The sequence below is a fragment of the Zootoca vivipara genome, chromosome 9 (genome assembly GCF_963506605.1).
Source record: "Zootoca vivipara chromosome 9, rZooViv1.1, whole genome shotgun sequence".
NCBI classification, from domain to species: Eukaryota; Metazoa; Chordata; class Lepidosauria; order Squamata; family Lacertidae; genus Zootoca; species Zootoca vivipara.
The window spans coordinates 15791915-15807205 of NC_083284.1; the positions used below are offsets into that span (position 1 = coordinate 15791915).

Consider the following 15291-nt stretch of genomic DNA (forward strand, 5'->3'; position numbering starts at 1 on the left):
ACGAGATTGGCCACACCCTAACAGTTAGCTAGCTCGCTCATTCTAGCTTTGGAATTTGGACTACAGTGGTACCTTGGTTCTCAAATGCCTTGGTACTCAAACAACTTGGAACCCAAACGCTGCAAACCCAGAAGTGTTCCAGTTTGCGAACTTTTTTCGGAAGCCGAACACACTTCTGTTTTGAGTGTTATGCTGAGGTCTGTCTGTTTTTGCTATTTATTTTGCGTTTTTGTGAAACCCAGTTCAGCTACTGATTGATTGATTGTGTGACTGCAGTACATTGTTTATTGCTTTCATTTTATGGATCGATGGTCTCGATAGATAGTAAAATTCATGTTAAATTGCTGTTTTAGGGGCTGCTGTTTGGATTAATCCATTTTGCATTACTTTCTATGGGAAAGCGTGCCTTGGTTTTGGAACGGACTTCCGGAATGGATTGTTTGAGAACCAAGTTACCACTGTACATGCAAATCAAACCTAGAATGCATCTGGTCCCAGGACATGGTCTGGATGCAAATGGATGAAGCCACTTAGCTGAAGGTCCATGCCTAGCCAGTGGGTGGATGGGAGAGTGCCTTAGGAATCCCATGCATAACATCTGGGGATCCATCATGGAAGAAAGGCTGGCTATATGGATATGATTGGAACAAGCTACAGGCAAGAATAAGGCAGAAGACTTAGGCGGAAATAAGGTGCAGCCAGCCTGCTCCTGACTAATCCTGCACTTTCAGAAGTGTGGTTATTCACAGTTGATCAGAGTCCCAAGGGTGACATCTGTGCTGGTTTAACCCACATGTCTTCAGCTCCAAGGGTGGCCAGTTACCTACAACTGACGGCAAGGTCTTTCTGCTCATTAACTCCACAGAACTAGTCGGCAGATGAAACCACCAAAGTAGACAAGTGAAATCTAGTAGGGTGAAGGAATGAAAGTCTCATTCTCCCTCTTGCCCTACTACCTATGTCCTACCTATAAGGGCCTGGGCAGAGATGATCAGGGAGGAGGCAGAGGAAGTATGGTGCGAAGGGGTTGAAAGAAGGGATTCGGCCTTTTGCAATACATGGATTGTAACAATACATGGATAATGAGATAATTCTATGCCTTTTCCTGCAATGAAAATACTTAACAAATTGTAAATTCTGTATAAGCAGATTTCCCCACATTTGGTTCTCAATATTGTTTTTAATATTCGGTTGGAAGCCGCCCAGAGTGGCTGGGGAAACCCAGCCAGATGGGCGGGGTATAAATAATAAAGGTAAAGGTAAAGGGGCCGCTGACCATCAGGTCCAGTCGTGTCCGACTCTGGGGTTGCGGTGCTCATCTCGCTCTATAGGCCGAGGGAGCCAGCATTTGTCCGCAGACAGTTTCCAGGTCAAGTGGCCAGCATGACAAAGCTGCTTCTGGCGAACCAGAGCAGCGCATGGAAACGCCGTTTACCTTCCCGCCGGAGCGGTCCCTATTTATCTATTTGCACTTTGATGTGCTTTTGAACTGCTAGGTGGGCAGGAGCTGGGACCAAGCAACGGGAGCTCACCCCGTTGCAGGGATTTGGACCGCTGACCTTCTGATCAGCAAGTTTATTATTACTGCAGCACTTCAAAGGGTCTGCAGCAAAGGAAACTAAACTCTGTGGTCCGAGGAAATAATGCAGGTTAAGAAAAATGGTGCCCATATTAGGCGTTCTGCTTCCAAGATTTACATCAGGAACAGTCAACATGGACCGCCCCCCCCCCAATGTTTCTGGAGTCCCATCAGCATGGCCAATGGTGAGAGATGTTTGGAGCTGGAGTCCAGTAACATCTGCAGAGCAGCACATTGATAATCTCAATCAGGGGTAGCCAAATAAGCTCAGAATTTTCAGTAATGGCAGACAGAATGCAGGTGAGCGGAAACGGCCTTATCCCAGATGAAAACAAACATTAAGGAGAGGCATGGTGGATCAGATCAAAGGTTCATCTACCCAGCATCCTGTTTGTAACTACAGGCAGCCAGCTGCTTCCTGGAAGCTGTGCACAAAGGCAACAGCAAAGCCCCACACTGGCTAACAGCTGCAATTCAGAGATACACTGGCAAGTTCTAGTGTTATGGGAGAGAGGGAGAAATAATCTCTTGCTTTTCTCTATACCAGGTACCCTACAACCAAACAAAACTCTCCTTCAAGTGTGGATCCTTCCATAGCAAAATAGCACCATCCACATGCAGGGGGGGGGGGGAGGTTAGCAGGTATGGGGAAACACCAAGGTTACACAACTACAAAGAATTTAGAATGGCAGACTTGGGGGGGGGGGCTTAAAGGGAAGTGATTGAGCCCAGTGAGATCTGAGCATGCTCAGTGGCCATGGAATGTTGACGGGGTACAGGAACCTAATGGGTGGGAAGAGGATGAATGGAATGGAGTATCTTGGAAGAGACCATCCTGGAATGGAGTATATTGTGGTGGGCTTGCAACCTGACAAGGAGCACTCTACATTGGAACTCCCCCCTCAAATCCCACTTATAACTTTATAAACCTTTATTATATCCTCCGCAATCCTATTTATTTTCTAAAGTAAAATCCCCAAACTCTTTCCTCATATGGAAGGTATTACAACCTCCTGATTTTTCATTTCTTTTTTTTGCTGTTTTCTGCACCCTTTCTTGGTCTACAGTATTCTTTTATTGCAATGGGAGGCGAGAATTGTAGACCGTATTCCATATACATGCACAGCACAGATTTATATAAAGGCATCACGATACTGGGAAATATATATTTTGATTCCTTTTCTGATATAAAGAGCCTAGGGCCTGGGGCTCAGTGGCCAATAGGGCAGAGAGGACATGGTCATCAGCACCTTTAGACACAAGTAAGGCGTGTAGAGATTGTATCCTGTGACCACCAGCAGTCCAGCAGCCAAGACTCCAAGGTCCAACTATGGAAATTTACAAGTCCTGGCTGCCCATTGCCCTCTGCCCTCATCTGAAGGTAGGGTGGGCAGAGAAAAGGAAAGGAAAGGAAAGGGAGCCTGTTCTAGTCTGCCTGCTCTGAATAACATTGTTTGTTATCAGAGGTATGTTCCTAAGCCCCCCTAAGCAACAGGCTTAGAAGGGCTGTGGAATGCAAAAACTACTCTGAAAGAATGCAAACATTTTCTTGACCCTGTAATACCTGGATAATGCGATCTCTGGGCAAATGCTATGCCTTTTCCTGTGATGAAAATACTTAACAGCATTTTAGATTCTTTATAAACCAATTTTTAAAAAGAAGTCCAGCGCCCCATTTTTTAAGGGAACAAAAATGTTTTGTTTTGAGTTCTGTGTCAAAGTCCTTGAATTCAGGTGTGCTAACGTAAAAGTTATGGTGGGAACTTTTATATTGCAATTTTAGGTTGTGAGCCGCCCTAAGACCCATGGATGAAGGCTGGTGTGGAAATTTAATAAATGACAACAACAACAAAAACAACAACAAAACAACAACAACAAAACAAAACAACAACAACAACATTGACCATTCAGTACAGTCTTTTTTCAGCTTGAAGTGGGGGCACACCAGATAATTTCTTCCTCCAGAGATCTCAGGGCAGTTCTCTGTTGTGAGGATAAGGTAGGAGGAGAGAACTTTCTACACTGCGCTGAGATCTCAATCTGAGAAATAGTGACTTCTGAAAGGTCATCCAGTGAACTTTATGGACGTGTGAGGTTTTATTCCCAGCCTTAGCCCAACAGACGAGCCACACTGGATTAGTAGCTAGTTTCCCAATAACCCTGAAAATAAACGCCAATATCTGTTGCTCTCTGCTGCTAGTCCACGACTCTTGGGAAGCCCCTCCACTGGGCTGCTTGAAAAGCAGAGTGGTTACAAAAGGTAGTGCCAGGGTTGGGCCCCTCATCTAGAACTGCACTGCATGGCTGCTGATGATCCTGAAAGACTTACACGCAAATGTGCTTACTCATTTAGCAATGCACTTTCTCACGGTCGTTAAAGCAAAGGCGAACCCTGGGCAGCCATTGACATTTATATCTGTGAAACTGTTTACTTGGGGTTAAGGATCGTCCAAGAACACGGAGCTGAGCTGCATTTGCTTTGCCCTCTTTGCCTGGCATGCGACACGCTGGCATAACCCCCTCCTGATTGCACCATGGCAGCAGCTGGACTTGGAAAATTACGCACAGGCACTCTGTGGCACAGGCCGTATTTAGGGGAAGGGATAGGGAGAAAGGGCAGCAAGGCATCAGGTACCAATTTTACTTCTCGTGTTGCACAACCTGGTGAAGGACAGACAGTCCCTGGCACTCTGTGAACTTATCCTCATACTGGGTAGGTAGACAGAGAAGCTGAACAACACTAGCTAGTCCTGTTCCTTTCATAATGAAGCGGGAGGACCATTGCGCTCTTGCTCTGCTTGTGGACTTCCCAGAGGAATCTGGGTTGCCGTAGTGAGAACAAAGTGCTGGGCTAGACAAGCCCCTTGTTCTGATCCAGCGAAGTTCTTACACTCTGACTTTCAGGGTTGTACAGGAAAACCACAAGTCTACTGAAGCACAGACTGGTATTCAATCCTAATCCTTCTTAGAGTAGAGCCACTGAAACTTACAGACATTTCAGTGGGTCTACTCTGAGTAGGGCTTAGTTGAATAGAAGCCAGGGGGCCAGATTCAACTACTGGTGTTCTGCTAGTGGAAGCCAGAGCAGACACTGTTGCTAAAAAATACCCAACAACCCTCCTTGAATAGTTAGAGCATGGTGTTGAGAATGCCAAGGTTGCAGCCCCAGGCAGCAAGACTAGTGGTCACAGATGATGGGAGCTGTCGTCCACAATAACTAGAGGCCGCCATATTGGCTGCTATTCTTCTTAACCATGGTTTAGCACTGCATGTGACTCTAGCCACTAGGTCATGTTGCCAGTGATTGCAGATAATGTTAAACCTGGATAGAGGCAGCATGGGTTGCAGGTTTGCAGATAATGCCAAGGTTGCAGGTTTGATCCCCGAAGGGACAGCTGCATATTCCTGCATTCCAAGGGGTTGGACTAGATGATCCTCAGGATCCCTTCCAGCTCTATGATTTTTCGATTCCAAGCCATTCCGGAGGGTTGGGAGAATAAATAGAATTCAGCATGGCAGTGAAACGGGTGACGATCTCCTTAGAATGGTTCTGAATTCCACCCAGAGAATCTAGCTTTCTGAAAATATCAGCATATTCTTTTTTCTTTCTCTTTTTTTAAAGTGAAGCATCTAATCCTTAGTCTACAAAGATGAGCCTGGCAAAATGGTCAAACTCAGAGAAGATCTCGCAGGGACTAGAGGGCAGATCTGCAGAACTCTGCATGATTCCTTGCCCCTCTCCATGGACTTGTAAAGTTATGTAAAACAATTCAGCTAATTTGCATAATTTATACCAGACACAGAATTTGGGTTATGTCGGCACCGAATACTTTTTCATTCTCTTTAAGCACTGGGAACATCCAGCTGCAATTCTCTTCCTCCTTACACTGAACCAAATGTGCAATCTTCCTTGAACAAGGACGAAACTTTACTAAACCTATTCAAAAACCACCCACGTCCCTTTGCTTTCTAGGCAAAAATACAAGCCTACAAGAAAGGAGCGATCACAATAAGAAAGGCGAAACGGAACCGACAGGGAACAAAGAGTTCTCGTGAACGTGCGGCTGCCCTCTCTTAATCCCTAAACCCCAAAGGGAAGGAACAGATTTTCAATTCTGGGGAAGAAAGTATTAAGGAGGGGAGGGCAAAATCCTCCAGGATTAGGGGGGGGGGGAACATATAGGAAAAAACATCCACTTCATAGAAGTGAAGCAAGGAACACAAACTGCTCTCACACCACCGTGAGCTAATGGGTCACATGGAGCTTCTGACAAGGTGCTTTATGAAACTCCACAACAAACCAGGGTGCTAACTTTCCTAACCAAGTAGAGTGACAAAGAAATAAAGCATTTGTAAAGCACAAAATCTGTGCTGCAAACCTCACCACTGCCAATAGCTGACTTAAAGACCTAACAACACATCACATTTATTTACAGTACTTAAGCATATATATTCTGCCCTTCTGGTGCAAAATCACCACTCTCAGGGCAGCTTACAACATTTTAAGTTGCAATTCTACAAAAACAGCAGTATGTAAAGTAGTGAGCCAAGGAGACAGGCTAAGCTCATACAGCAGTTTCATCACCAAGAAATCCTAACTGGGATTCATTGGTTAAAGCTCCTTCTTCACTAACCAAGAGCCGCGTTTCGATTTTTTGGCCAAGGGATCAAATACGTTACAACAAATAAACACACTAACCTGAGGATGCCTTAACAAGTCGCTGTCACTTTCATTGTCTTTGCTGCAAAAGAGAAGAAATAGTTTGGATCAGAAGTGTATCATAAGGAAAGCTAGCAACAAGCCCAGCATTTTAAACAATGGTCTGGTTCACATTTCACATGAAACTATTGTTAAAAATAAACCATAGTTTAAATGTGGTGAGCGGCATAATGCCTGCTGCTAAAAAAATCATCCCTCTGCTTTTCTCCAATTCCCGTTGTGCAGTGGATGAAACTAGCCAGAGACTCATTTGATGTGCTGTCCAAGCCTGGGCTTGTGCCTTGCTGTACTCCTAAAAATTCCCACAGCAGGCAATGAAGGTTTGTTCTTGGCTTATTGCTCAAGGTTTGCTTGAGAAAAACAAACCATGAGCCTAGATTTGGATAACTAAAGAAGTTAAGACTCTAGTTTGTTTCCTGGCTACTCATGGCAGCAAGATCAGAGAAGGAGCAGAGCAAGCACTTTACAGTGGTGTGAGCCAGCATGCTGTGCATTCACATGAAACTATAGTTTGTTTTTAACTATGGTTTCATGCAATGTGTGAATGAGGCCAATGACCATTACCACTATTGCTACTCTTTTAAAAGGATGACTGAAAATATTTTGAGGTTCGGTACTTTAAAAACTAAGCCATCCACTTTAAAACCGAAGTCATCTACTCTGAATGGAAAATATGAATGGAATAGAATGGATGGTGACCTAAATGGAAAATATGAATGATCAACCAGCAAGGTAATGCTTAAAAAAGGCAAGTACAAATCCATAAAACGCTGCAGAATTCTGCATGCAATTTTTAAACCTCTATGTTCAAGAAAAGTTGAACTACAGGGCTCTCAAAGTGATTGTGTGCAAGCCAATGCAATCTAAAACAAGGCATTTTGTTACTGATGAATCTGACTCAGAGTCAGCAATCTAGTTTCAAAGTATAAGGAGATTCTCTAGCGTTGGGATTCACTGAAATCTTGGGCCAGAGTAAATTCCAAGCAAGTCACCTGTCTTCAGAAAACACTTCCATGTCATCTGGTCCTGTTTTGTCCACTGGTCTCAAGGAACCAAAAGTTTCCATTGCCTGTAAAACATCAAATATTAAGAAAACTGCTATGAATCATCCATTTTTAAAGTGGTAGCTGAAAGTATCTTTCATGCAATATTGAGCTTAGCACACACAACTCTATGATATGAGTAGAAAAACGCCGATGACTATGAAGGTTCTTCCATGGGAAGGTTTGGGAGGTCAATTAATGGGAAAGCAAAAGATGAAATCAGATATAAATAGCTCTTTATGACTACAAAGCCACAGTCTTCACTCATGATACTTCACCTTTCCAAACAGTCCCTTCTGCACAGGTCTCACTACAACAAACAGGCCCCATTCAAACCATCACATCTCAACCTGTTAAGGTGAGATCCACAGAGACCTTCTGCTTCCACATGCAGCCCCTTGGCTCCTCCCTTTGCTGTGAGCCTCAATTAAGCCAGGAAATCTCCTTATTAACCCCCAGTTTCCTGTTTCATTTGAACTGGGTGCAAAGGCTTGTCTTAATAAACCAAGCTGTGATCTTTCAAACTGGACTACTGTCTCCCCAAGGGCCCCCCATTTCTGGGTCATTCTCACCTCCCATTTTTTCCTTCCTTGCAAGAACTAGCCACTCATTCCATACCTCTCAGAAACACCCTGACTTGGTTGTCAAGAGATTGTATAAGTACTATTGCATCCCCCTTTTTTTCCTTCCCATGTCCCTTTCTGGGGACACCTCCAGACACCGTTTTCTGTTAATCTGTCCTCATGATGCTATTGCGGCAGTCACACATGTTCCTGCTTTCAACACTGTTTGCATCTGCAGATGTTTTGGGGTGATCACACCACTTGGTCTCCAATCTGTGCATACCCTGTAACTTGCAGCTGAAATCCCATTCTGGTTTATTTCTCCCTGCAACCCACTCTTTCATTCCCCCTCTGGACAGCAATAATGTGGTAGCATCTCATAACAAACAAAAGCAGAATAAAAAAATTCCTTCAGTAGCACCTTAAAGACCAACTAAGTTTATATTTTGGTATGAGCTTTCGTGTGCATGCACACTTCTTCAGATACCTGAAGAAGTTGGTCTTTAAGGTGCTACTGAAGGAATTTTTTTATTTTGCTTCGACTCAGACCAACACGGCTACCTACCTGTAACTAAAAGCAGAATAAACCCAGCACTGATGCAATGTTATTGTGCAAAGAACATGTTGCAGAAGACACTTGCAATACAACACCAGTCTGGAAAGGCCCTAGGTTTTTGCACCAAGTGAGTGAACAAGTCTTTTCTTTGAAATAACCAGGGGCCACATCTGAAACATTTGCAAGCCACATGATTTCGGGGCATGATCCAAAGGCACATGCCTTAACCTGCTGAAGCTAAGCATTCTTGGGTCTGGTTGGTGCCTGAATGAGTGACCAGCTGGGAACCACATGAACGCCACCACAGGTTTCATGGCAAATGTAAGAAAACAATTTTTTTAAGCTCTCCAATTCCAGTTTGGCAGCCCTAAAACCACTCATTGCCTTTCCTTTCCTTTCCTTGCTCACTTATCCAAAGGCATAAGAGAGGCAACTGGAATGTATGCATACATTTGCTTAAAAAGTAAGAAGGATTTCAAGATCCAAGCAGAACACCTTGTGCAAATCATAGCTGTATAAGTGAGGGTTTTGGCAATGTGGCCGAAGAGAACCAGAGGAAAAAGTTTGCCATAACTCCAAAACTACAACGTATCAAGTATTCAAAAATCGGTGGGCTTCCACACATTGCACTGCTTATTTGTACATCCATTGATGGAAAAGTTTGGTTTCTATAGGATACAGGGCATAGCTGACCCCTGAATCTGCAGACAGAGGGGCCAGTCTTGTGTTGGCAATGTTCACACCTTGTCACTACCGACAGCCACCTTCCACTGCAAAGGTCAAAGAGGGATTTTCTAGCAAGCTGTGGCAGAGAAGCAACAAGCCGCAAAGAACTTAATAACCCTGCCTTGCGATCACCCTCCAGCCTCTTCTCCAATGCCTGCTATTTGCCAACATATGCTGAGGCAATCAATAGCATTCTCGAATCAAATGTCAGATACCTATATTTATCATGTTTCCAGCTCAAAAGGATCTGAAGTTATGGTGCCTGGAGGTAGACAAAACAATGGACTCATTCACATGCCAAGATAAAAAAAAACCCTCCTTGTGAGTGGTATGGCCTTATGAACAGGAGCTCAAGAATCTGCCTTATGCTGGACCACTTGTCCATCTAGCTATGTATCTGCTACACTGACTGGCAGCAGCTCTCTGGGATTTCCGACAGGAGCCCTGCTTGGGGAGGGGCCAGGGATAAACCTGGGACTTTTTGAATGCAAAGCAGATGCTTTACCACTGTGGCTTTCCCCTAACAATTCAGGGGCTGGTCAGTCACACCTGGAAAACCCAGCCAGATGGGCAGGGTATAAATAATAAAATTATTATTATTATTATTATTATTATTATCTTCAACCTTGCACCCAAGTTGCTTCCTCTGCTGTCTTTTTCCAAGTCTGCACTCCTCCACCCATTACCCAGAATAGCAAAGGCTCAATAACAATTCTAAGTTTGCAGCCATTTCGTAAGAAAGATGGAAACAACAGGAGTGACGTTAAGAGCTCTGCTTACCAGAGGACTGTCCTGGTTGTCATTAAGCTCAGAAAGTTTGGTGCTGGATTTCTGTCGCTTTGGTTTACTCCTTTCTCCGATATATCCGGAGCTGGCCTCTTGCAGTTTTTCTACTTCTTGAGCAGTCAGCATACACTCTTCAATGCTGCCAAATCCAGAAGGAATATTCTCCTTATTGATCACCTCCCTGGAGAAAGACATTGCAGGGTTACCAATTTGCTTCAGATGTTCTTAGAATATGCATGTATTATGGAAAAATTTAAAGAACCAAGGAAGGGGAAGGAGGGAAGTCAATGAATATGTATGACTACAATGGTGGATATATAAAGATGGAAATGTATACTTGAAAATCCATATAAACTGGGGATGTTCCTTCGTCTCGAATGTTCAACAAAACCGCTTGACCAATTGAGGTGAAATTTTGACACATCACATGCGAATGTCCGAAGGCTATAGGAAAGTTTGCTAAGACAGATGGCACACCTGCGCCCGGTAAACCCCCCCCCCAAACCCTGTGTTTCAAAACACAGCATTCAGACGAAAATGCATGCTGGGAAAAGAACAAGGTTGCAAACCAGCGCCTTCTAGCGGCGGCTACACTGGTACTACACCTATAAAACCTTCCCTGTTTACATACGGTACTAGGTCGAAGCCTTTACACACTAGGGCGAATGGAAGTACTGACTCGCCTGGGTGGGGGTTGGGGGGAGGAAGGGATGGGATAGGTCAGGACACAGTTGGGTCAGTCACAGGGATGAGCCGGGGGTGGGGGAAAAGGGGGCGTGATATGTCATGGGTCGGGACAGGGTGGGGGGAATCACAGGGATAAGCCAGGGGGTGGGGGGAGGAGGAGGTGGGATACGTCATGGATTGGCACACGGTGGAGGGAATCACATGGATGAGCCACAGCAACGCGTGGCAGGGCCAGCTAGTTATCAATAAAAATCATTAAGACCAATCTGCCTCAGAGCGTTCACGAAAGCACACCAAGGTGTTGCCCTGAATTTGCACAGCTCTGGAAAAATCTCTGCACTCTAGGCTTGTTTATAAGTTTCCCAAGTCTTCACTAAATGACATTTACCCGTAGGTAGTGAAAAGTCTACCTCTAGTGGCCCCAGAGGATGGCTTTGAAGGCACATGGCATAGTGACCCACTTGAAGCTAAGCAGATCTGGCCCTGCTCAGTGCCTGGATGGGAAACTTACTTGAGCTCCAGAGAGTAAGATATACATGAAAATATGAACGGTAAAAATAAATAATAATAAATTAATAGTAAAATTAGTAAACTTTTTTACTGGGGGAGATCAATGAGAAGGGCAAACAAGTCTGCCCTATAATTGCCAATGACAGTGAAATCCATTGCAACAAACATAGCACATGCCGGCCCGTATTAATTTATTTAATGTTCTGGTACAGACCACCTTGACTAAGAGGAATGGATGGAAAATAAAACTTCAGAATTTGGAGAAGCTCCCATCGCCCCCACTTTTTAAAAAATTGCTCTATTCAAATAACTATACACCTGGCACCCAGATTTGCATTATTTTACCATAATTTTCTTTAAAGCAAAAAACAAGGGATTTGTTTTATTGGAATTTCCTTTACAAGCCTGTTTCCAATTTGTACGGATTATTACTGTACTTTGAAACATAATCTATTACATAATCAGATGTAATATATATACACACATTAAACATGCAATTCAACTACAATATTTATTAAAAACTTAGCCGCAAATCCTCTTGGTTTTTAATTGCTGGGACCTCCACCCTCCAACAAAAAAAGAGGCAGGTAAACTGGACCAATTCTATGCCTGTCAGTTATTTCATAGGAAAAAATGTTTTGTGCCTATTAGCAATTAAAAGTGCATTAGTTTTCCGCAAATGGGAAAGCAGACTTGGAACACATACAACCCAGCAGGTGTTTCTGCCAAACTGTATGCATGTTCAAGAAGTGAGTATAATCATGTTGCTTCAGTCTCGTGTTTGACCAGGAGACACAGCAGAAGAAAGGCCAAAGAAAGCACCCTAACGCAGACTTCTTCTTTTAGACAGGGATGAGAGAAGAAATGGAGAATTGTAGAGTTGGAAGGGACCCTGAGGGTCATCTAGTCCAACCCCCTGCAATGCAAGAATAAGCAGCTGTCCCAAATGGGAATCGAACCTGCAGCCCTGGCATTATCAGCACCATGGTCTTAACCAACTGAGCTGAAAGATGCAGGCTTACATTTTCCCCTTCTGTCCTTGTCCAGTTTTCCCACACTACCTCTATCCAGGTTTAACATTATCTGCGATCACTGGCAACGTTACCTAGCGGCCAGAGTCACATGCAATGCTAAGCCATGGCTAAGAAGAAGAGCAGCCAATATGGCAGTCTCTAGTTATTGTGGACGACAGCTCCCATCATCTGTGACCACTAGTCTTGCTGGCTAGGGCTGACAGGAGTCCATCCTCTCTGGAGGACATCATGATGGTTTTCCTAGTGGTTTAACATTACATGTGAACTGGACCAATGTCTACATAGGGCCTGATGTAGCAGGCACAACTATCCCCACAGCTACGGGATTAGGAGAACTCTGCAGGACTCTTTTCTCCCCCCGCCTTCCTCCTTTCATTTTTGGGGCACACCAGGATGCAGCATGATGTCTGCAGTGTTAGCACATCAGACTGAATGATGGCTGGCTCTGAAGAAGCGAACAAGGAGTTCTATCTATCTATCCATCTATCCATCTATCCATCTATCCATCTCTCTCTCTCTCTCTCTCTCTCTCTCTCTGGGAGCCTGCCTATTCACATGGTCTTGGCTTATGGTGTCATGCGAACTAGGTTGGTATGTTGTTGCTGAACAGAAAGGATAAAAGTTTATCTGGGAATCCATCAAGCCCAATTTGTACAGGGCTTCTTGCTTACTACCCGACATTCTAAACCTGAACATCTCAACGTGGCGCCACTTCTCACGTTCTGCTTAAGGTCTGTGGTCAATCTTGCAAAGAGTTCACAAAACCAAAAGAATAAACTCTGTGGAAATTCTGGGTTTTTACAGTTCACCACAATTGATTTTTAAAAATTTGTTTTTATTTTTATTTTTAAAGCCATGCTATAAATGGATCAATTTTCAGATGCCGCTCAGCTAAGGTCTCCATAGGTTTATAGTCGGTTGGTGTGTATGCAAATGAAAGGACTCGAGAGGCTAGAAGACATACAGAAAGGCAGATCTGCAATTCAATAGGAAGGCTGCAAAGAGGTTGGGGGGGGGGGCGCGATGACACCCAACTGCAGTGCTATATGCTGCTAAACACGTACGCCTGTACACTAGCCCATCTCTGACCTACTTACTTCAGAAGCCTCTCAGCATGGCTACTAGTACAGGGAGAATCATTAAGTCACTCTTGGGATTGGGAAATGCCCCTGTTTTGCAAGAGGGCTTACATTCTTGGTTCACCTTTAATAAAGGAAACATTTTGGTGGTGGTGGTTTTCCATTAATTTTTTACTTGCGGAAATTGATGCTACGTTTCTCCCAAAAACGTAAAGCGAGGAGGGAGGGCAAATGTTTCCATCAGCTGTGCACTGTGACAGCAACCAGGCAAAACATCACTTTTAATGCTCTTTGAAGCTGCTCTATATCAAGGCAGTTCGCTGGCCCATCTAAACCAATACTGTGTACTAGTACACACTACAGATTTCAGGCTGAACACATAGAGAGGCAGAAATTGCCATCGTACATATCTCTGTTCCTTCGGGCTTCATCCTGTTCTTTATGATGCCTCCGCCGCTGCCGGGCAGACACGTTTGAGGATGTGGATGATGTTCCCGACTCGGATTCTTCAGAGCTTTGACCGCCGGATCCATGAACGTCAAAAAGATGTTGCTCGACTGCTGACCGGATTGTCTTTTCTAAGTATCTGTAAAACCAACAAACAAATATTCAAGAAAGCAAAGCAATGTTAAGAATGATGGAGCCACAAAAATGAGGGTAAAATCTCACATGTAGATTTATCAAGAAGAACCTCTTCTAGCAGAACTTAGAAGAAGAAAAATCTGCTACTGCATTCCAGGGCATAACCTGAAGGCATATGAGGCAGCAAATTTCGTTGAAGCAGTAAACACTGCAAACACTATGTACAAGTAAGGGTGCATATTCAAGATTTCTGTAACAGCTAAGGCATATATACATTGCTTCAAGTGATCCTAAGAATGCAGCCTTGCTCAAGAACACAAGCAGCATCCTTCTGGATTGATTTTACCCTAAACTGAGGGATAGGAATACATTATATTTGGTCTAGAATTCTTTATCAGAAGCCTTGCAACCCAGCAGGCACTAGGTAGTCCACCATAAATTTATTAGTGGTCCATCAGTAGACCACACTGCCCAACCTTGTACAAAACTCTTCCAAAGCACAGGAAGACCCACACAAAAATGTTTTAATCAAAGTGTCTCAAATGACATTACTATATAGAATCACAGAATCGTAGCGTTGGAAGGGACCCTGATGATCATCTAGTCCAACCCCCTCCAAAATGCAGGGATGTCAACTAAAGCAATAGCCATATCTACAGGACAACAGCCTTGCTTTGATCTAGCAAATTTTATACAGAGTCAACAAAATGCACACACACACACACACACACACATATATATATAACAAGAACAATTCAAAACTAAAGAAGACATAAAAGCAGACACTTACTCTCCAGTAGGAGGGAGGCTGCTGCTGCTGCTGCTGCTGACTTGTGACACGTGAGCACTGCATGAAAGGAATTCAACAGTTATATGTAAGTCTCAAAGAACATTAAGAAAAGCTGCTTAGAGAACCCCAGAGCTTTGCTTGAATTATGAATGATCTGTTTAATGAATTAAAAAGGCCTCCCAAAATATAAACACACCTTGGGCCAGTTTCATGCATGCATGCATATAACTTGATTTCTGTTCACTTGATGTCAGATGAACTGACTTCAGTGAAAGGCATCGTAATTTTCCTTCAACAAACTGTGGACTAGGAACATTTGGCAAATTATTTGCAGAGATGCCTTATTATCACATGAAGAAAGAGAAGTGTATGCTTATTTGCCAGATCCTTCCAGTTTTAGAAGACTATCCTTATGAGCAGCCACACACTCTGCTAGAAATAAGGCGAGAATTGTCTGTTATTGTCAGCTGTACATTTGAACTTACATTTTTTATTTAAAGTACTTCCCCCCCCCAAGAACGTTATTCTTTTTTTTTTAAAAAAAGCATCATATGAATAACCTGAACAATAATATAAAACTGATAAAACAAAACAAAATCAGTTCTTTAAAATTCAGAGCGTCTCAAGGCCACACAG

The 15291-nt window shown here is 43.6% G+C and overlaps 1 protein-coding gene across 5 annotated transcripts in view; it reads right to left on the reverse strand.

Moving 5' to 3' along the window:
* FAM13A (family with sequence similarity 13 member A) overlaps nt 1–15291 on the reverse strand; it is a 134855-nt gene that overhangs the window by 24304 nt on the left and 95260 nt on the right. For all 5 annotated transcript variants that reach the window (XM_035113462.2, XM_035113461.2, XM_035113460.2 and 2 more), the window contains 5 exons: nt 14656–14712; nt 13690–13869; nt 9968–10154; nt 7292–7368; nt 6279–6321 (listed from right to left, as the gene is read on the reverse strand). In XM_035113462.2, coding sequence (XP_034969353.2) covers nt 6279–6321; nt 7292–7368; nt 9968–10154; nt 13690–13869; nt 14656–14712 — 544 coding nt within the window. The remainder of the gene's footprint in view (nt 1–6278; nt 6322–7291; nt 7369–9967; nt 10155–13689; nt 13870–14655; nt 14713–15291) is intronic.